The sequence below is a fragment of the Podarcis vaucheri genome, assembly GCF_965113315.1.
Source record: "Podarcis vaucheri genome assembly, chromosome: 3".
Classification (NCBI taxonomy): Eukaryota; Metazoa; Chordata; class Lepidosauria; order Squamata; family Lacertidae; genus Podarcis; species Podarcis vaucheri.
In genome coordinates, this window is record NC_138761.1 from 81930103 (window position 1) to 81950815 (window position 20713).

The window sequence follows — 20713 nt, forward strand, 5'->3', positions numbered from 1 at the left end:
TTCCTAGTATCTGATGCTACAAAGCTTGTTTTCTCATGAAAAGTTGGACATTTGTTTTCATGCCGCTGCATGTCTTTAGCCGTGTCTTGTTAATGCATTATGAAATGAGCTGGAATAAATATAGCAGTGGCAACATTGCAAGGCCATTAAGGATTCATTGATTTGACCTGACTTGACTTGGGGAAAATCCTAGCAGCAGCACTGCCTGAAAATTCAGTCTCATTTCTGAGCCCTGATTGGGCCAAGGGCTGGTGAGAGGCTAAGAGGCAATATTATTTGCACTATCCTCCACTTGCAAGGCAGATGTCAGACTTTTGTTCTGTGAGATAACTGAGGCAAAGCATATACAGTGGTGCCTCGCAAGACGAAAAACACGCAAGACGAAAGAGTTTTCTGTTTTTTGAGTCGTTCCGCAAGACGAATTTCCCTATGGGCTTGCTTCGCAAGACGAAACGTCTTGCGAGTTCTTGCGAGTTTGTTTCCTTTTTCTTAAAGCCGCTAAGCCGTTAATAGCCGCTAATAGCCGCTAAGCCGCTAATAGCCGTGCTTCGCAAGATAAAGAGACTCGTGGAATGGATTGATTTCGTCTTGCGAGGCACCACTGTATACCTCTTGGAGTAATGGAGTATGTCAAATTTTAAATTAGGCGGGGAACTGGGAATTCTCCAGGTTTTAACATTGGGGAGACACTAGTTTTATAAAGCCCAACCATCATGTCAAAGTCTTAATAGTTATCCTTATTTCAGGTTTTTGAGCACTATGCCTTTCTTGTTAAACTTGAATTTGTTATTGTGGCTTAGAACTGCAATTTGTTTGTGTCTTATAATTTATTTATTTCATAAAATTTATTATGCACCACTTGATTGCAAAAACAAAACAAAACCCTCAATCAAAGTGGTTGCTGCTTTCAAAATCGGATGTCTTCCCCACTAACATTTCTCCTGTATTTCCAAAGGGAACCAGAAGTCAGATGATGGATTTGTAGAACTCTACTCAGAACAAGTAGAGCTTGCAATCCAAGCTATCCTGGGTGCAATTCAGTGTTTGGTAGAAAGGAAAAAGGTAAAAGAAGACGACACCTCCCAGAAGGAGGATGGTGAGTCTTAACTTTTGTCCTTTTCTCTGAAGCACTCTTTATACTTTCAGAAATATTTTCTCTCTCTTCCCCCCCTTTTTGTGTGTGTGTGTGTGTGTGTGTGTGTAACTGAACACCACATATATCCTGGCAAATTAGGTCTTTGTTTCAGGGGCAGAGGTGGATGTTCTAAATATGATTGCCACTGTGAAATTGTGAAATTTGGACTTGCTATAGCCTCCTCCACCCACCCACCCAAGAGACTTGTGGAATTCAGAGGATTCTTGAATGCTCTGATAGATTTTATTAATCTGTTATTTATTGCATTTAAATCCTACCTTTGCTCCATGGAGCTCAAGGTGGCATACATGGTTCTCCTTCTCGTTATTATCCTCACATCAGCCTTGTGAGGTAAGTTGGTCTGAGAGACTGTGGCAAGCCCATGGTCACCCAGTAATTCTAGCCACTACACCACACTGGAGGGTGGAGAGAACTGGCAATAGTGCCAAGGCCCCTTGTCTGTGAAGGGCAATCAGTGCAGTTCTCTTGGGCATCTGGATCCTGCAACATGCCGTGGTGCTCTAGGGCAGGAGTGGGGAACCTTAGGCATGGGGATCAAATGTGCACCTCCAGGCCTCTCTGTTGAGCCCACACCACAACCCCTTCCCAGCCACACATCCTCTCCCAGGCCCTCACCAGCCCTGCTTCATACTTTCCTTGAATTGTTTTGCCTGGCTTGAATATGTCCTTGAACTCTGATAAGGCCTTTTTCTTGCCTGGCTGAAAGATGGAAGTGTGTGTAGAAATGAGTCTGCTGTACAAAGGCAACATTTTCATTGGATAAAAATGTTTTCTGATTAAGGATGAATTGAGTCTTCAGCCTTTTGCCTTTTCCCTTTCTTATTCAAGGGGAAGAATCCTTGGTTGAGAGGCTCAAGGCAGGGCATTTAACTAAACTCTTGGATGAAGACATCTGTGCAGATGTGAATTCTCTGCACGTGCAGAAAATCATTTCGGTTATTTCAGAACTCCTGGAGAGACTAAAATCCTATGGCGAGGATTACACTGAATACAAGTGCAAGGTAAAATTCATCTGTCGAAATGTCCTTGCTGTTCATTGAGGCTTGGTCCAGCTGGAGGAGGGTTTGAACGTGAATTTCTAGACTTTCTGTGAAAAGCAAAATAGCAGAGGGAAATTGTAAGGTCACTTAGAAACTTCTCGTTTTGTCTTGTTTGGGGCGGGGAAGCCCCTATATTTTAAATGAACATTGGATTTATTTTGTGTCCACAGCTTTTCAATCAATCCTGCCACTTACTGGTGCGTCTAATGCCAATACTTTACAAATATTCCAATATCATCCTCTTCTACCTCACTGTTACCTTGGCTACACATAGGAGCACTGGGAAATTGCTCTCAGTTCTAGCTAACATATTTACTGAACTGGCCCGGAAGGTAAGAAAGTATTGTTTACCCTCTCAGTGGATTTGGGAAAGAGGATAGAATTCTGAGATATCTGGAGTTGTGAATAAAGCTTGTTTAAAGAAAGCCACAGCAGAAGCAAGATGCTCGCCAGTGTGTTGAATGAGCTCTTTATCTTTGGCTCCATAGTACTTTATTTGTGTGCATGTAGATAGATAGATAGATAGATAGATAGATAGATAGATAGATAGATAGATACAAGTTGGGGAAAATCTGTCCTTTGGAAGCTTAATTGTTTTGATGAGTGCTAAAATCTGTCCAAAATGTTTCAACTTACTACTACTACTATTATTATTATTATTTATTAGGGGTTTTGTTTACCAAAAGAGCTAATGGAAGATGCTGGAGGAGAAGGAGGAACAGAATTCCATGATTACGAAGGAGGTGGCCTTGGAGAAGGGGAAGGCAAAAAGGATGTGAGTGACAAGATAGAAAGCGAAGAGCAGGTACGTGCCAAGTGGGATTTGAGGCAGCGGCTCCAAAGTAGCCATGAATCTGTTCATAAATAAGTTAAAGCACGTTCTTAACTATAGGAAGCTAATGTAATTTTCACCAGTGCAAGTTAACCCATTCCACACCCTGTTCACACTTTGGAATAGCTATGTCTCTCCTTGTCCTATCCCACCACTCCCCTGGAATGCCCCTTTTCAGGACTTAGGCTGGTTTAAGATTGTCTGACTGAGTAGGGGTGAGAGAATTGCACTGACATCATTACAGTTTAGCTGAAAGTCAGCCAAGAAAGCCCCAAGTTCCTCTGAATTCAGAATTTCTCATCCCAACGGACCTTGGGGGTTGGACTCTGCTGTTATTTTCATATAGTTTAATAGGTTTCATAGTAACTTTCATTGTCCCCCCCCCCCACAAGCCATCTGCTGCTTACTCCTAAAGAAGACGAAAAATGCCTTAGATTCTTAAAGCAGTTCTGTCCTCCTGCTGGGGTTGAGCAGTTAGATTTTATTCAGTAATAAAACTGTGTTGCTGAGATAATGGTGGGGATGAAACTAATGCTTCATTAAAAGCTGGAATATTCTTTGGCTAAATATTCCAGGTAGAAGATACTTACCAGAAGGGTCAAGAAAAGGAGGATGAAGACCCAGAATCCAAACCAGGTATTGAAGGAGAGGACAATGCAATTGAAATGTCAGATGATTTTGAAGGAAAAACCTACGACGGGGAGCAAGAAAACCAAGGTATGTGGCTTGTACTATGACAATTGTAGGTTTTGCTTGTCTGTCCTGTTATATGCCAGTACAGGTGGGAACGCTAAACATTTTCTTTGTGGGCTTTTTGTGCAAACATTGACATGCAATGGAAGTACTTGCGCCGAATTAACGTTAAGTGTGATTCCAGCAGCTTGATGTCCTTCTGTGGCAAAATCTGGCAGAGTTCAGTATTTGTGAAAATGGTAATGCTTCTGCTCCTGTATTAAATTAATCCTTGTGTGGCTTGTGTGGTTAGGAGCTCTTCCTGATTAAGGAATATAATTGGAGCAGGAAGCATCTACAACTGTTATAAATTAGGAAAACCCTTAACTGTAGCATTTCTGAATGCAGCAGAAGTCCAGCTATACCATGTCTGTGTGTGGTGTGTTATTCTAAGTGGGATAGAACAATTGGGCGAGACAGTTGGTGATCTTACCAAACAGTTTTCATGGCATTACTGTTAATTTCAAACTGTGACAGACCCTTGGAGAAATCTGAATAAGAATATACAAAAATATACATTCTGGTCACATGTCCATAATTCTTATTTCTGATAAACTTTTTCCCTTGTTTCACCAAATGTGTTGAAACAATTTCAGGAGAGACACTTCTTGTACAGTAAGCCCTCAATTGACACAGGGGTTATATTCTGGGGATTGCATCTAAACCTCAAATCACATACAGTGGTGCCTCGCAAGACGAAATTAATTCGTTCTGAAAGTTTTGTCGTCTTGCGAAGCACGGTGTCAGGAAAGTTTTGGAAAAGGTTCAAAAATCACCAAAGTCTTTAAAAACCTCAAAAAAGGCTACCACACCACGTTCTATGAGTTGCTCCTCGAAGTTGCAACTGTATTAGCAGTGTTAAGAAAAAGGAAACAAACTTGCAAGACATTTCCGTCTTGCGAAGCAAGCCCATAGGGAAAATCGTCTTGCAAAGCAGCTCAAAAAACAAAAAACCCTTTTGTCTAGCGTTTTTTGTCTTGCGAGGCATTTGTCTTGCGAGGTACCACTGTATAGTCAAAATGCATTGGGTTCAATGGCGGGTGGGAGTGCTAGAGTCTCTTTTCCTGGATACCCACCCCCTTTCCGCCCACTTTTTACTTAAAAATAATTATTGCCAGGTGAACAAAGCTGAATGTGAGCAAGTTAAATGCACATAAGTTGCAGGCTTACTGTACTCATGTTGGTGTCCTCTGTTTGATGCGGAATGGCTGAATGGTTTTAGGCTGACACCCTAGTCCAGTCCCTGCCAGCATAACGTGTGCATTGCTAACCTGTGATGTCACTATACTTGTGAGGTTCATCTGCAAGTTTGCAAACTTGTGAGGTTCATTTGCAAGTTTGCAAAAGGCCGTGTGTCCCTTATGCACTGAGTTCTAGTACCTTATAAAGAGGATTATACAAAGTGAGCTGTGTTGCCTTATACAGAAGAAGACGACAAATCTGATGAAGAGTTAGACAAACAGATGGGAAATCTCGGAGATGCTGAAGCTGACAAATTGGATGAAAGGCTTTGGGGAGATGACAACGATGATGATGAGGAAGATGATGAGAGTGATAATGAGGATGATAATATAACAGAAACGGGACCAGGAATGGATGAGGTAAAAACGTAAATAAAAGTGTGCTCCAAGGAGGAAGTATTGTACAACTTTATAATTGCATGGTACGGTATATGGAATACAACACAGAGATTAGTGTCTCAATTTTTTGTGAGACTCCCTTTTTAGAATGGGATTATTGAGAAGCCTTGCTTGGATTTCATAAAATCAGCAAGGAGTGAGCTAGCCTGCTGTCTACCTTTTTTTGAAGATGCCTCTCTCCATATGGAACTTGCCACCCACAGAGAGTGGCTGAGGAGGCAGAGCTTCAAAATCATCCTCTCCTCAAGGTGTAAATATCAACAGGGGCTACCAAATCCAGAGCCTTTTATGTTGCATCCCTTGTTTTAGGCATCTGCTTTCCTATGAAAGGAAATGGCGACCTTAGGGGTTGTTGTTTTTTAACCGGATATCCATCCATAGAGTGACAAGGAACAGATAAAAAAACCTCAATCTTCATAATACACAATTCCTGTAAAACAACTGTTGTCTAATATATTTTGGGATCCAAAATGTGCAACCATGTTTCCTCAAGTAGACTGGTAGCTAGGATGTTGCCCTTCAGGTGTCATTGAACTCTGAACTCCCATCAGCCCCAACCAACGTCGCCAATGGTCAGGAATGATGGAAGTTGTAGCCTAGCTATATCTGGAGGGCCCCTAAGTCAGGGGACTTAGAGAAAACACACAAGGTTATACATGCATAATGTTATGCAGGTAATTTAAACAGCTGTGTGCATCTGTCTAAGAACCCTTCTCTGATTAAGCTTCCATGCAAATGTACACAGTCATGTGTCTATCATCCACCCTTTGCATATTTGCTGTGGCCAATGTCCTGGGCTTACACACACAAAATGCTGTTAGTGTGCCGCCACCTTTAGTGTAATAAGTAGAGTGTTTTGATAAAGTAGCCATTTGTCTCAAAACATGTTGAATGTTCCCTGCAGCTTGACTGTAACAGAGCCAACAGAACTGTATATACACTAATGGTAGCAGGATGTACAGTGAAATGGTTCCATGGCTATTTTCCTTGAACAACTTAGGGCGATTCAGAACTTGTGGCAAAAGATGACAACATGGATGTTGACAACAAAAATGATAAGAAATCTCCCGAAGAAGAAGAGAATCAACCAGATGGTGGTGAAACCAAAGAGAAAGTCCATGAGCAAATAGATGAGGTAATGAGAGCAAGTTTGCTGCAGAAAGCTACACTTATGTAACTACCGTTTATTTCAACTGAACTTGAGCAACATGTATTTCCAAAGTGTTTTATGTGTTGCTATTTCCAATAATAACACCTGCTGCTACTTCTTAAATAGTTCATGGTCCCATTGTCTTTGTGGTTTTTGTGTATTTGGGAGCCCTCTCCTTTGTGTTTGTGCATCAGCATACTGATGGCACTTCGTTCCAAAGCTCCTAATGACCACACTCAGCCACTTCATATGGTTGTTAAAACAGAGCAGGGAACAAGGTGGTGCCATGTGGGATCAAACAGCATAGTTGCCAGGAGGCCAGCAAGCAATCCTCCAATACTCTGATTGCCTGATTTTATGTTAATGTTAACATTTGATGTTAGCCACTCTGAGCCCGGTTTTGGCCGGGGAGGGCGAGGTATAAATAATAATAATAATAATTAATAATAATAATAATGGATGAAGTTTGGCATCCTTTCTGTTGGGGGTTCATCTAAAGATAACTTCAAGAGTTACTTTACTGCGGTTCTCAACAGGTCCCCCCCCCGCCCTCCCACCCCCTGCTTCCTGCCTCCATTCCTTGCATGATGTGTCACTTATTTCTGTTTAACAGCGTGAATATGATGAGAACGAGGTAGACCCTTATCATGGAAATCAAGAGAAACAGCCTGAAGCTGAGGCATTAGATCTTCCTCAGGACCTGAACCTAGAGAACGGAGAGAAAGATGATGAGGACAAGGAGGAAGAAGGAGGTATGGCTCACAAGGTGTTCCTTTATCAGCAGATATAAAGAAAATAAAATACTACGTAGTTGTGGTGCCTCTTGAGTGTCTAGCTATAATTGGGGCCTGGGTGTAGGTGCACAGCCTTAATCTGATTCCAGACAAGGGTCGTCCCTGTTTGGGGGAAATAAGGATTGATGTCATAATTTTGATCATTCATGCTTATAACCATTGGAAGTTTGTGAATTAATTGCTGCATCTGATGTTTGCATTGAGGAAGGAATTCAGCCAGTTCCATGTGGTAGGGAGGCTGTTGCCTTTCCCACACAGGTTTGGAGTAGGCTATGATTGTCTTCGAAACTTAGGAAGAGTCTTAACAGTTTTGTCCCACCTCCTGTGGTGCCTGGGCCATTTATAACAGTGTTGGTTTCCGTAGCTCTCTAGTCTCAAGTATCTGTCATCTTCTGATCCTCTCCTATTCCAATCAAGGGCACACAGTTTGAAAGAGAGATTCTCATGATATTGTTTAGTGGCCCCTAGGTCCAGCTCACACCTGTATTTGCAGTACTGAAACACTATACAATGTGGTAAGATGCACATCAGGGCATAGCAGTGGGCTAATTCTGGTTTCATGGGGCATATCTACCATTTGCCTGTGTGTTTGTATGTGTTCTTCATATTTTAGGGTGTTCAGTACCACAAACGTTGATATGTGTATATAACAAATGTTTCGCCTATTTCAAAGAAGTAGTGTGTTGTTTGCATGATTGATACCATATAGAGAGTTGGGCATTGGAAATACATAATATCAGCACTTCCATTACTGCAGTACATTGACATATTGACAATCTATGCTTGTACCAAGGGAAAGTTTCAACTTAAATGTACCTTACCTTTTCATTTTTAAGGATTATCTAGGAATCTTAGTAAATCTTCCTCTCTGTTCCTACCTGCCCAGCAGTCAGTAGGAGAAAAAACTGAATTCTGCCTGCCTTCTGAAAGGTGTGTCTTTTGCGTTGCATTAGGAGAAAATCCTTTTGAGATTGAGGAGAAGACGATGGATGTAGATGAAAAAGAAATTAAGGATTCTGAAGAGACGGGAGAGGATGGTCAGGATCCTGAGCAAGCTGAGAAAGAGTCCTCTGAAGAGAAAGGTGAAGGAGAAGATAAAATGGAGGAAGAAGAAACAAAGGATGAGGAAAGCACAGGGCATCCTGATGCAAATATGGAGGAAGAAGCAGAGGAGCCAACAGAAGACCTGAGTGAATCTCCTGAGAAAGAGGGAGAAAAGGGCATCCATGACCAAGGCCTTAATCCTCAGGTTTTGCTTATTCTTTTATTAATAAGAAATAGTAAATGACCTCCTTGAGTTCCCCTGCAAGGAGGCATGTGAAAAACACATCTTAGTCTCAGCACCTTAGTGTATGTTGAGATAGTATACAGTTTTAAGGCTAAAATTCCAGTAAATGGTAGTAGCGCTGTGGTTTTCTTGGACAGCAAATAGATCTCCTGTAGTACAAACCATTTCTGGCCCTCCCTCCCATCATACCTGCCGAATGCCCATACTGATGTCTTCATCTGAATTGCTTTAGGAAGAGGAGGATACTGATAACCCTGACAAGAACGAGGAGCTGCCTGATGCCGTTGAGAGAATGGAACATGAAACTTACGGGCAGGCAGGAGAGGAGAACCTGCAGAGCGACACAGCCGTGGAGCTGGCCGGAACTGCTTCTGAAAAGGACCAGGCGAAAGAGGTGAAGCGGGGAAAATCCCACAGCACCTTTTGTATTATGTGGAACATACTTTGGAGGGGGAAAACCTTCTGAAGCACTTAACTTTCAGGGTTGTCTCACTGCTGATGGTTTTTCCTCTCTGGGTAAATACAAGGCTTTTGGGGCACACAGATGTCTCCCTGCTCTCTCCCCGCCCCCAATAAATCTCAGTAGGGGGACTGCTAATTCTGTATGCTTAAATGGATGTAAGAGATGCTCGTATATATGACTACAGCACACAGGGCCAGCAGCCCCTGTTTTCTGCTGCTCGATTCCCTCAATTGTTAATCGTGTGCACAAATCGCAGATCCTATTGGGGCAGTCTCATACTAAAGGAGAACAATATATGTGATGGCCATACACCCTGAGCAGTCTGTGACCCTAAGTGCAAGCAGGGAGACAGCATTTGTTGATTCACCCTTCCCTTTGCATCTGCCACGCTACCTTCCCAGGTTCTGGTGTGCAAGATGTGCCCAAGAGTGCATTGACTCTTCCTGCCACTCAGACCAGAGTCCTTTGACTAAACTTCATATAGTACACCTACCTCCAGTGGTTCCTCACCCAGGAACAGAGCTACTACCTCCTATATCAACTGTCCTGGAAGGTCCCCTGAATCTACAGCACTAATATTTGGGGTGCTGGGAACTACAAGGCATGTGCGGTGGGGAGAAGGAAATGGGCAGAAATAGCCTCTCCTCCCTTCTGTTACCTGCTGCTGCCCCCAAGGATTTTCCCAACCCTGTGGTCGAAGCATATTGACCGTGTTTCACTAACTAGCCTTGGGGTTTTCTGCAGTGTCAGAATTTACTCACAGGATTCTTCTTAGAAGCGCAGTCGGGTATGCCTCTGTGTTTTGAAGACACTGCATTATTCTCAGATGAGTGTGGAACTGTGTGTTCTATGTTTTAGCAGAAGACTTAACTTTGGTGGTTTGTCTGTCTTTCTTCAGGAACATGGAACTGGAGCTGCTGACGCAGATCAGTCAGAAGGACATGAATCTGAGTTAATGGCACGACTGGCCAGTCGGAAACAGAGCAGGAAAAATACACAGGTCTTTTATTCTTTCATAGATTAAAGAAATTGTAAGCTAGCTTTTTTATATGACCTTTTCTGCACCTCCTGGACTAATGCCTGGATCAGAAATTACTCAGCAGCTGTAGTACATCCCAAATGCTCTTAAGCAGTTCCCAGCTCAAATTGCATTGAGTTTTAAAATGCATCTTTGGAGAGAGTACATTTAGAAATTCATATTTAAATGCAAATTTTCTCACATTTTTAAAAAAGATGTTTATATTTTTCCCAGTATCAGACGCTGCTAATGCACTCGTGTTTTGGTTGTGGGCTTTGAACAGGCACCTGGCTGTCTGCTGTGAAAACAAAATGCTTACTTAGATACTGCAGGTTTGTTCTAGTGGGCAGTGTGATAAGTTACCGAGCTTCTGAGTCTTGACTTTGGTTTTTCCGAACCTCATTGAAATTTCATTGCTGTACTTGCCCATTTTTCAGAGTTTTAAGAGAAAGCCTGGCCAAGCCAACAATGAGCGCTCAACGGGGGATCACAGTCAACAAGTTCACAAGCGGCTGAAAACTGTTGAATCCAGCAACGAAGCAGAACAGGAGCACGTTCAGCCAGAACGAAACATGGGAGAAGCTGATGCGTTTGAGCACATTAAGCAAGGCAGCGAAGCCTACGATGCACAGACCTATGGTATGCCAGCATTCGCACAGTGATGTCAGAGGGACAGACAATTTTAAATCCTTTGTACCACTAAACCTCCGCTTACAGGAAAATGAGCATGCATTCTTTATTGAAATAAAAGCAATGAAACATGTCAGATTTGGTTTGCATAGCTTAACACTGGGGAAAGGATTTAGATAAGGGATTTTTCAAGGAACTTGCATTTGCTTCTCTCTCATAGTTCGCTTTGCATGGCTTCATTTTTAAACTTAATAGGCAGTCATGTTTTATTTCTCCACATTAAATCAGTTGAAGCTTTAAAAACAAATCCCTACGAAGGTATTTTCTAGCTTTCTAGCTAGACTGCAGTTCATGGTGTCTCATGGTGACAACGCACTTGGGGATGGGCCTATTGCCCAAAGGTTTATTGTACAGTGGTAGGCAGCCTGGTTTAAGATAGTAGCTAAAGTGCTTTAAGCATCTCCTGCAACTGAAGTATCTCTTGCAATTAAATCCCAGCTAAATGCCGCTGTGGTGATTCCTACTTGCAGTTTCTAAAACAAAGTATTTTCATGGATTCTCTCAAATCCACCTGTTTCTTGAAAGACGTGTGCCTAGATTTTATGATTTGTAATGAAACCTGTTTCTGTCTGTCAGTGAGGTGTGTAACTTGCATTTTTCGAGACTGGAGCTAATCAGTTTGTCCTTAGTATGATGAAGTCCGAATCTATTGTACCTGTACATACCATGAGTGTTCTAGCACACATCAAGTGCAGATGTGTGGTAAAATCCACTTTTAACACTGCAAAGGGCAACCAAAGTTCAACACATTAAGGAAGTGTAGCCCAGGAGATTGTGGTTCCCATAAATTCTTCATTCATCTCATCTCATTCACCTAGGTCCTAGGTCATAGCAAGGTGGGTAGAAGGCAGAGCTATGAATGGGGAAATCCTCAGTTTGAAGTTTGCCTTAGCTATGACCTCACTAAGAGGCTTTAGGCACAATTCTCTCTCCCCCATCCCTCCCTTCTCCCCCTTAGCAATATGGGAATGGTGACGTTGACCCTACCTGGAGGTTTTAAAGAGAGTAAGATAATGCAGGTGAAGTACTTTGAACACTCTCAAATGCTATGGAAATTACAATATTTATCTCACTCTCTGAATTGTTGTTGTTTCCCCCCCCCCCTTTTCAAGTGCTTCGGGTGTCGAGTTAAAACTTTATAGATATTGATGACTGTTAAGTTTGGTGATAGGGGAGAACAGCACAGAGTTGCAAGATTTTGGTTTGATTTTGGCTATGTTTCCACCAGATGTAGCTAGTGAAGAACAACAGAAAACAACCATGCCTGTCACTGAAGACAATGAAGAACCAGTTTCTGAAGATGTAGCTATGGAAACAGAAGCTCAGAAAAATGAGGATCTTAGAACGGTAGAGGCGGAGAAACTGAATCCAGAAGTAAAGGCACCTAGTGCTGCTAAATCTGGTAAATTGCCAGCTCATTATCTTTAAAAGAATTTTATTCTTCAGGAATAATTTCTTCATTTCAATTGAAAACAGTCCTGTAGTCCCTTTGGGGCATACTATTTGCTCCCTGGCTCTGACTCACCCACCCTGCCCCTACTGCTCACATGTTGCAGGGAGCCAAGGTCCCCTACAAGGAGCCTGCTTGTGCCATACATGATTTTAACCCTGTTATCATGCATGGGGAGTTTATGCATCTGTGGCAGGCTCTCCACTTCAGATGTTACTCCCAGGAGTGGCAGAGCCAGCAAGCGCAGCCTCTTGTCTTCCCCTCACACCACTGTAACCAAGTGAAGGGCCAGTACCTGAAAAGGGTTACTATTTATTGAATGTATATACCGCCCTATACCTGGAGATTAGTAGTGTGATTTCTAATGGCCCTGAAAATGTGTGAAGCAAGCATGTCATTTATTCAACGATAGGACCCGAGGAGGTTGAGTTGGACAGACAAGCCCTCAATTCTGAAGAAGACGAAGAGCGTGGAACAGAAAAATCACCACCGGAAGTAAAGCCGGACAGAGACAAAAACTCTACCATACATACTGCCCATCAGTTCTTGAGGGATACCTCCATCCAGGTAAACTACCAATTGTGCTATTAAATAAATAGGATGTGTTGATTGATGTGAATCTTTCCAGGATACAGTGCTTTTGTAATTTTAGTTTCGCCAAATTAGTTTCTTGCTCTGAATCAATATTTAGGTTCCACTGAGGAAGGACCTCCATATACATATGGTAGAGACTGGGATAGGGAGATCACATGACTGTGAGATACTAGAGAAGGGAAGGTATACATCTAATCTACATTACTTAAGCAGGTTTTCCCCCTACATCAAAGTAGATGGCTTTTTTTTAAACGACAAGTTGAATCTCAGATCTTGTGGCCTCAAAATACATGTGTAAGTGAGCTGTCTGTAGGTGGGACTGTCTATAATCGAGTCAACACTCTCAGCTTTGACAACACAGATCACTTATTTCGAGGGCTGGAAATCCTTGAGTTTGGGGGCACAATGCTCTCTGCAGAGATTCAGCTCTGGTAGCTTTGCATGCGCACAGTCTGATCCACCTCGGTATATTCATGCAGAAACTTGCATCTGCATGGAGATTTCCCTCGATGGATGGGGGAAATTTAGAAAATACCAGTCATGGAGATATTTGCAGCTGGATGTGAGGATCTCTGTTTTCCTCCAGACCCCCAGCATACAAGGAGATAAATCAGATTTGGGCTTGGTCATGTGGTTCATAGAGGAGATAAGTACAGTTAATATGCTGCATGCACATAAATTTTTGCCATGAGTAGAAAAGTAAATTTAGAATTTCTCCTTAATTGTTGCTATCAAGTGGTCCAGAACACTAAAAGTTCTCCTAAAAAAATAAGGGATGTGTTATGTGGTGGGGGTTTTTTTAAGTTTGCTTTTGGAGATATGTATGTATGTATGTATGTAGGGACGCGGGTGGCACTGTGGGTTAAACCACAGAGCCTAGGACTTGCCGATCAGAAGGTCAGCGGTTCGAATCCTCGCGACAGGGTGAGCTCCTGTTGCTCGGTCCCTGCTTCTGCCAACCTAACAGTTCGAAAGCACGTCAAAGTGCAAGTAGATAAATAGGTACTGCTGCGACGGGAAGGTAAACAGTGTTTCCGTGCGCTGCTCTGGTTTGCCAGAAGTGGCTTAGTCATGCTGGCCACATGACCTGGAAGCTGTACGCTGGCTCCCTCGGCCAATAAAGCGAGATGAGCGCCGCAACCCCAGAGTCGGTCACGACTGGACCTAATGGTCAGGGGTCCCTTTACCTTTGTATGTATGTATGTATGTATGTATGTATGTAGCAAGTATGTCATTCTAAAATACCTGTCCATATTGTTTGATTCAAATTCCAATTTGTTATTTTAAGTGCATTGTTAAGGATCCTGAAGAGCTAAGACGAGAACTAGAGAAGCAACTGGAAGTTTGGCAGAGTGGAAACGCTACTGAGGTTAGTGAATTGTTCAGTCAAGCAATATACACTTGCGTAATTCTTTTGGAAAGCATTTATTGAATATAAATGGAATATTAACACATTATTTCCAAAGCCATGTTAAATATTGGATTCTGGTACTGCTTAATCACTACAGAGCAAGGGGCAGAATTGTAGATGCTGATAATCTTGCATGCAATACATGGACGACAATTATACACATAAAGACCCTTAGCAGCTGATCAGTTTGTACCACAGGATTCTAAGACAAAGCTATACTCGAAAGTTCTAGCAAGAATTATTTTAAAAAGCATTGCTATAAAAGTATTTGCAACTGATATAGCCTGAATTATTTAGGTTTTGTACTTGGGAAAGGGATCTATGTATAAAAAAGGTTAATTCTCTGGGATTTTAACTTTACTAATAAAAATTCTATGGGTTTTTTTTAATCTTAATGTTGCAGGAAAAGGCAGCAGCAGAGATGTGGCAGAGATATCTTCTCCTCACTGCACCACTTTCACAGCAGCTCTGTGAGCAGCTGAGACTCATACTGGAGCCAACTCAGGCAGCCAAACTGAAGTAAGTTGGGTCACTGTAAAAATAAAAGCAGAGCCCACATACATCATGATTTTGCACCCAAGCCGTCTTTCCAGCTAGAACTGCTTTAGCAAGAACAGGTAGCAAATTGTTTCCTTTTTCTTAAAGCCGCTAAGCCGTTAATAGCCGCTAAGCCGCTAATAGCAGTGCTTCGCAAGACGAAAAAACCACAAGACAAAGAGACTCGCGGAACGGATTAATTTCGTCTTGCGAGGCACCACTGTACTTTCTCTGAAATGGATATCCCGCCAAGTTGTTTTTTCCTCCCCCAGCAACTGTGTTACTGTTAATATTTTGTCTTTTCTTCTTAACTGCCAGAGGTGATTATAGAACAGGAAAAAGGCTGAACATGCGCAAAGTAATTCCATATGTTGCAAGCCAGTTCCGAAAAGATAAAATTTGGTTACGGAGGACCAAACCCAGCAAAAGGCAGTACCAGATCTGCTTGGCCCTTGATGACTCTGCCAGTATGGTGGACAACCACTCTAAGCAGGTAAAACAGAAATGGTGAAGAAGCCAACTTAAAAGTCTTATATGAATGAATTCAGCATTCATCTTTCACGCATCAGACTTGCAGTTAACTATACAGGAGGCATTTCCCTACCTCATTGCTGTTCTTCTTCCTTCTATTTCGTCAGCATGGCTGCTACTGTTTGCTTCCCTCTGTCTGCCACCATGGGGTTTACTTACAACAGTTCAACAAGCTTAGGGATAGTGACAGGGATATAGGGGGGTAATCATATGGCTGTGATGGATGAGTATGCACCTCTTTCCCTGCAGCAGGGAGTTTAGCAGTGGGGATGATCACCAAGGGGAGAAAGTTAAAAGCAAGTGCAGATTGCATTGCAGGGGTATATCATTCCATTTTCTAATTCCTTTGCTTCTCTGATAGTATCACATATCACAGTGCATTTTCAGTCCATGACAAATGCATGAAGCAGTTTTAGAATTTTGCAGTTCGTTAACTGTTCTGTGGTGAATTCTATGTACTTAGATATACAACAGACTCAAACCTTTATTTGTTTTCTATAGCTTGCTTATGAATCCCTGGCAGTGATTGGAAATGCTTTGTCTCTCTTAGAAGTGGGACAAATTGCTGTGTGCAGGTAAGGCTATTTTAAAGCCGGAGTTGTCATAGAAATCTTTTTACTCCTGCTCACTGCACTGTTTTAAAACGTTTCGTTTTATTTCAGTTTTGGAGAGGCTGTTCAGCTGCTACACCCATTCCACGAACAATTCAATGATCAGTCGGGAACGAGAATACTCCAGCTGTGCAAATTTGAACAAAAGAAAACTAAAATAGCTCAGGTATCTCTCATCTTGGATGAGGGGGGCTGCCTTTTTTCATTAAAAGTTCCTAATGTTGTATTTAAACAACTATTGTGCCAGGCTAAGGGTGTTCTTAGGTTAGTTCTTTTACTTTCCTGTCCAATTTGTCCTTAGAATGTTACAAGAAGAAAATGGTCTTGTCTCTGCATTAGCCTGGTATATTGCTTGTAACAAAAAAGAATGGTGCAGCCTTGTGTTTACTGCAGCCCCTTCAAAACAGCCATAATGTGGCTGCTGTAATAATTTTAAGTCTATTTTGAGTTCACAACCTTAGGCTGCAGTTCTCAACTTGCATTCCCATTCATTTCTGTAGAACAATTGTCTTAGAGCTCACAGCTGATGCACATATATTCTCTCACTTTTCTACAGTTCCTAGAATCCTCAACAAATATGTTTGCTGCAGCACAGCAGTTCTCTCAAAGCATTAATCCAGGTGAGTTCCCCCCTCCTATTTTGTATACAAACAAGTTAGGCATGGTAGTAGAAATAGTTCTTCATTGGATTTATCAGGAGCGTGGCTCTCTTGGCAGAATGCTGAATACACAAACGGCAATTGTTAGTAAATAAGGCTGAAATCCTAGCCCAACGTATGTGGGGAGTAAGCCCCATTATTGGGTAGGACTTGCTTATGATTGGGCTAGCTTTGTGAGCTCTTCTCAGATTAATATTTTAATTCTTGTTTCTTCTTTGTTGGTACTACTACTGGACAGTGGGGATGTTTCTTCCTGTTGCTTTTAGAACTTTCATAAGCATTGATTGTCTAACTTTAGATTTCGTGTCCCATTTTTCGGAAGGAAAGCTTTCACATCCCATTGAGGGATGTATTTTATACTATTTTTATACATAAAACTTTGTTCTTGGGGCTGGCTTTCATGTCCGCTTGTATGTTAAAGTAATAGAAAATGTTAGTAAGACTGAATATGTACCCTTTTTCTAGTTTTGTTTGCTAAAACTGAAAACATGCCTTCCTCAATAGAAACTGCTCAGCTACTCCTAATAGTGTCAGATGGAAGAGGTCTTTTTCTCGAAGGTAAAGAACGTGTCACGGCAGCTGTTCAATCTGTTCAGAATGCAAATATCTTCGTCATTTTTGTAGTGTTGGACAACCCTAATTCACGGGTGAGTAAATGAACCATCAGATAATTGTACCACTTTTAACTGGGTGGAAAAATCGCCTTGGTTGGGTTTAAAATAGGTCCAAGGCATCCTGTATATGAGAAACTTTATTAAGCTGGTCAAGCTTCCTGCCAACCATAGATTTGGGAGCTGAGGTTTCATACTATAAGGAAAAATCTACTTCCATCTGCACTTATTTCTGGTTCTTGCCTTCAACATTCGTTTTGCTGATAAGAAAATTTGCCTAATGTTTACAAACTTCCAGAGTTAATTGCTGACTACCTTTCCTGCAAAATAGTTTTTTTGATATTTAAATCCAGCTTCTTCTGCCTCTCACCTTGGGGAGGAAAGCGACAAGTCCCTTTCCTTTGGAGGTCCAGCTTAGGTTATTTTCAGCCTGACTTTTCAGGTTCTAGATCAAGGAACAAAGTTCTGCAAGCATCTTTGTCTTGACATTCCCTGCCACAATACTGGCATTTAGTCTTCCTACTGTGTTAAGTTTCTTTCCAATCACAGGTAGCAAATTGTGCATGGAGACTATACTATAAAAGACCACATAGAGTAGTAAAAAAGCTATAAGTAGTGTATGGTGACAGCCCTGAAATCAGCACTAATATTCTCTCCCTTAGTGACCTCCTGCTTTAGTCTTCAGTAACTATTGTTAGGATCGCCTGCAAAGGCTACAATCCACTCATTTGAAAACACAATGAATTGACTCTTTCAGGAGATTGGTGAGAGATGAGGACTGAGGGAGGCAACTTTTTTCATTGATCTAGCTGCATAATGCTACTTGTGTAGTCCGGTATCTGATACTGTCATTTTAATTCACAGGATTCCATCTTGGACATTAAAGTACCTGTGTTCAAAGGCCCAGGGGAATTGCCAGAAATCAGGTCATACATGGAGGAATTTCCCTTTCCTTTCTACATCATTCTGAGAGATGTGAATGCCCTCCCAGAGACCCTCAGTGACGCACTGAGGCAGTGGTTTGAACTAGTGACTGGTTCAGACAACGTGTAAAATTTGGCAGGTCATGTGAACATATGGTTGCCAGTTAATGGCAAAGGTCGTCAGCAAATTTGAGTTGCTGTTCAGACGGGCCAGAAATTACACACTAACATAACATGCATTTTTCCCCTTAACAGTGCAGGAGACTATGCAAACAGTGATGAACTAAAAGACTGTTCACTTTCTTGCCTATATCTGAAAACAGTGGAAAACCATCTCCTGTTTTTTTTTACTCTTTGTATAATTTATTCTTATTTCTGTATCACTAAGAAATAAGTGGCTCCCAAGACTATTTTCTATAGTAGTAAGAAACTAGTTTCCTTCTGAGAGGAAGTTGCAACTAGAATGATTAACCATAATTAAAGAATACTTGTCTGTTTTGGGTCACATGTGTGAGTGGGACCCTGTGTTTGGAGGAAGGGTTGAATTTTACACAACCAAAATACCCCACAACAACCACAAATCCTACTTGAATACTTGAAACTGTCACTGAACAGTTGCTGGTTTCATGATAATGCTGGAAGAGTAGTTTTTTTAGGGAAAGACTCCGCGTTATCATTTTACACTGTGAACTTTGCCCTCTGTTCAAGGGAAATAGTGATAAACACATTTTAGTATCCTGAAAGCATGCCCAAGGCTCTTTCTGTCATCTCCTATTCCCTGCCCCCTAAAAAACTTTTTTTCATTGCAAAAGCTATGCATCAGTCGTGATTACTAATAAACAATGTTTTGCTGTTTGTAATTGTGGTGTCCATTATTTGTTGGAATATTAAGATTCTATATTAAGAATCTTGGGAACTTAATAGAATTGGTCTTGAGTGGGCCTGACCTTCCTGCGCTGTTGTGACCTCAGGTCTGCTTCCTCCCCACCCCTTCCAGGAAAAGCACTCATCACATGATGTGTGCTTTGCTTGCACAGCCCATAAAAGAAACATGTTCACCATCAGATGCAGATTTCTCCAGCTTCTTTCCAGAATGGACAAATATGGGTGCATTGATCGATCACAAGGCCTCTTGGAATTTGCCCTTCTCTCTACAGAAGATAAAGCAGGAATTCAGTATCAGGGAAACAATAATAGAAGACTTCAAAAGAAAAAAAAGCCAACCATTGTTGATACGCATTTGTCAAAGACCTCCAGCTCCAGGGAAACGAAGCTGGACAGGAGCTTGGGCTGATGACATTATCCTGAAAGACTCACTTAAAGCCTTCTTGGAGAAAATGATTTTGAAAGCTACATGGAAGACCCGGAGCCCTTTGTTTTGCTCTGTTCAGAGGGCTAATCCAAGCCTGATTTCTATGTTTTGACAGTTAATTTTGTCACCATAGTTTTCTCTGTAAGCAACTGTCACATTGAGGGGTGACTAAGTTAGCCCCTTTGGATAAGGACACAGAATATTTAATGTTTAAAGATGAGTCTTTGGGCACATTCACTTAGAATTTAAGCATTACAGAAAAAATACATGAGATTAATAGCATAAGAAGCTTGATAAAATGCTGTCATTGCAAGCCAAAATACTGATTGTTGATGCAGAACTGAGAAACCTTAATTAGATAATAGAATCAGCAGTGGTAAAATTGGGCAGCAAGGAAAAGCTCATATGAAAGGTCCAAAGTGAAAGGAGTGAAAGATGCTCAAATGATGTGATATTTATGCCCAATTTTTCCTTTGGATTAGTCCCCCCCCCCAACCTTCCTCGATTTATCAAAGAAAAACAAAGTTGTAGGAAAGGAGCTGATAAATCATGCCCCAAATTCATACTTTGCAACTTCTGCAATAATTTTGATTAAACAATTTACTATTGGCAAATACAAATAACTGCTATTTTTTTAAAAAAGTATTGAATAGAAGTTACATAGCACTATTGTCAAAACCTAAATGATGCAAAAATGTGTATCAGTGTTAAAAACAGAATTTGCTGTGAATACAACTTGGTAAATTAATCTATAAAGGCAGATTAATTCAGGCCAATTAAAGTCTTTTTCAGCAGGAGATATAAGCATATTGCTACAAGATAGGGGATGGGGAAGAGTGATGTACCATTCTGATATGCAGGTTTGGGCTTTCTCCAAAGGATGTTACAAAAATAGGAAGATTCCCACTTTAACAAGTTCAGTTGTGTTGCATTAGGGTAAAGAAAATCTCTGTACTCTTAAAGCTGTTTAACTTCTGATGGAACCAGTCTTTAACTGATTAAAAAGGGCCACTAGTGAAGTCACCAGAGTTAGAACTTCAAGCTTGCTCTTAGGCACAGGCCTGTTGTTGTTTAGTCGTTTAGTCGTGTCCGACTCTTCGTGACCCCATGGACCAGAGCACGCCAGGCACTTCTGTCTTCCACTGCCTCCCGCAGTTTGGTCAAACTCATACTGGTAGCTTCGAAGACACTATCCAACCATCTTGTCCTCTGTCGTCCCCTTCTCCTTGTGCCCTCCATCGTTCCCAACATCAGGGTCTTTTCCAGGGAGT

The 20713-nt window shown here is 41.6% G+C and overlaps 1 protein-coding gene across 2 annotated transcripts in view; it reads left to right on the forward strand.

The window, feature by feature from the left end:
* MDN1 (midasin AAA ATPase 1) overlaps positions 1 to 18990 on the forward strand; it is a 91456-nt gene extending 72466 nt beyond the window's left edge. For both annotated transcript variants that reach the window (XM_082216995.1, XM_082216996.1), the window contains exons 81-102: positions 956 to 1096; positions 1985 to 2157; positions 2367 to 2528; positions 2864 to 3001; positions 3604 to 3745; positions 5186 to 5361; positions 6401 to 6535; positions 7164 to 7302; positions 8298 to 8593; positions 8865 to 9026; positions 9994 to 10095; positions 10551 to 10752; positions 12032 to 12205; positions 12666 to 12820; positions 14136 to 14216; positions 14662 to 14777; positions 15114 to 15288; positions 15828 to 15901; positions 15989 to 16103; positions 16494 to 16557; positions 17101 to 17243; positions 18072 to 18990. In XM_082216995.1, coding sequence (XP_082073121.1) covers positions 956 to 1096; positions 1985 to 2157; positions 2367 to 2528; positions 2864 to 3001; positions 3604 to 3745; positions 5186 to 5361; positions 6401 to 6535; positions 7164 to 7302; positions 8298 to 8593; positions 8865 to 9026; positions 9994 to 10095; positions 10551 to 10752; positions 12032 to 12205; positions 12666 to 12820; positions 14136 to 14216; positions 14662 to 14777; positions 15114 to 15288; positions 15828 to 15901; positions 15989 to 16103; positions 16494 to 16557; positions 17101 to 17243; positions 18072 to 18260 — 3254 coding nt within the window. In that variant the 3' untranslated portion in view covers positions 18261 to 18990. The remainder of the gene's footprint in view (positions 1 to 955; positions 1097 to 1984; positions 2158 to 2366; positions 2529 to 2863; positions 3002 to 3603; positions 3746 to 5185; positions 5362 to 6400; positions 6536 to 7163; positions 7303 to 8297; positions 8594 to 8864; positions 9027 to 9993; positions 10096 to 10550; positions 10753 to 12031; positions 12206 to 12665; positions 12821 to 14135; positions 14217 to 14661; positions 14778 to 15113; positions 15289 to 15827; positions 15902 to 15988; positions 16104 to 16493; positions 16558 to 17100; positions 17244 to 18071) is intronic.
* The last annotated feature ends 1723 nt before the right edge of the window (positions 18991 to 20713 follow it).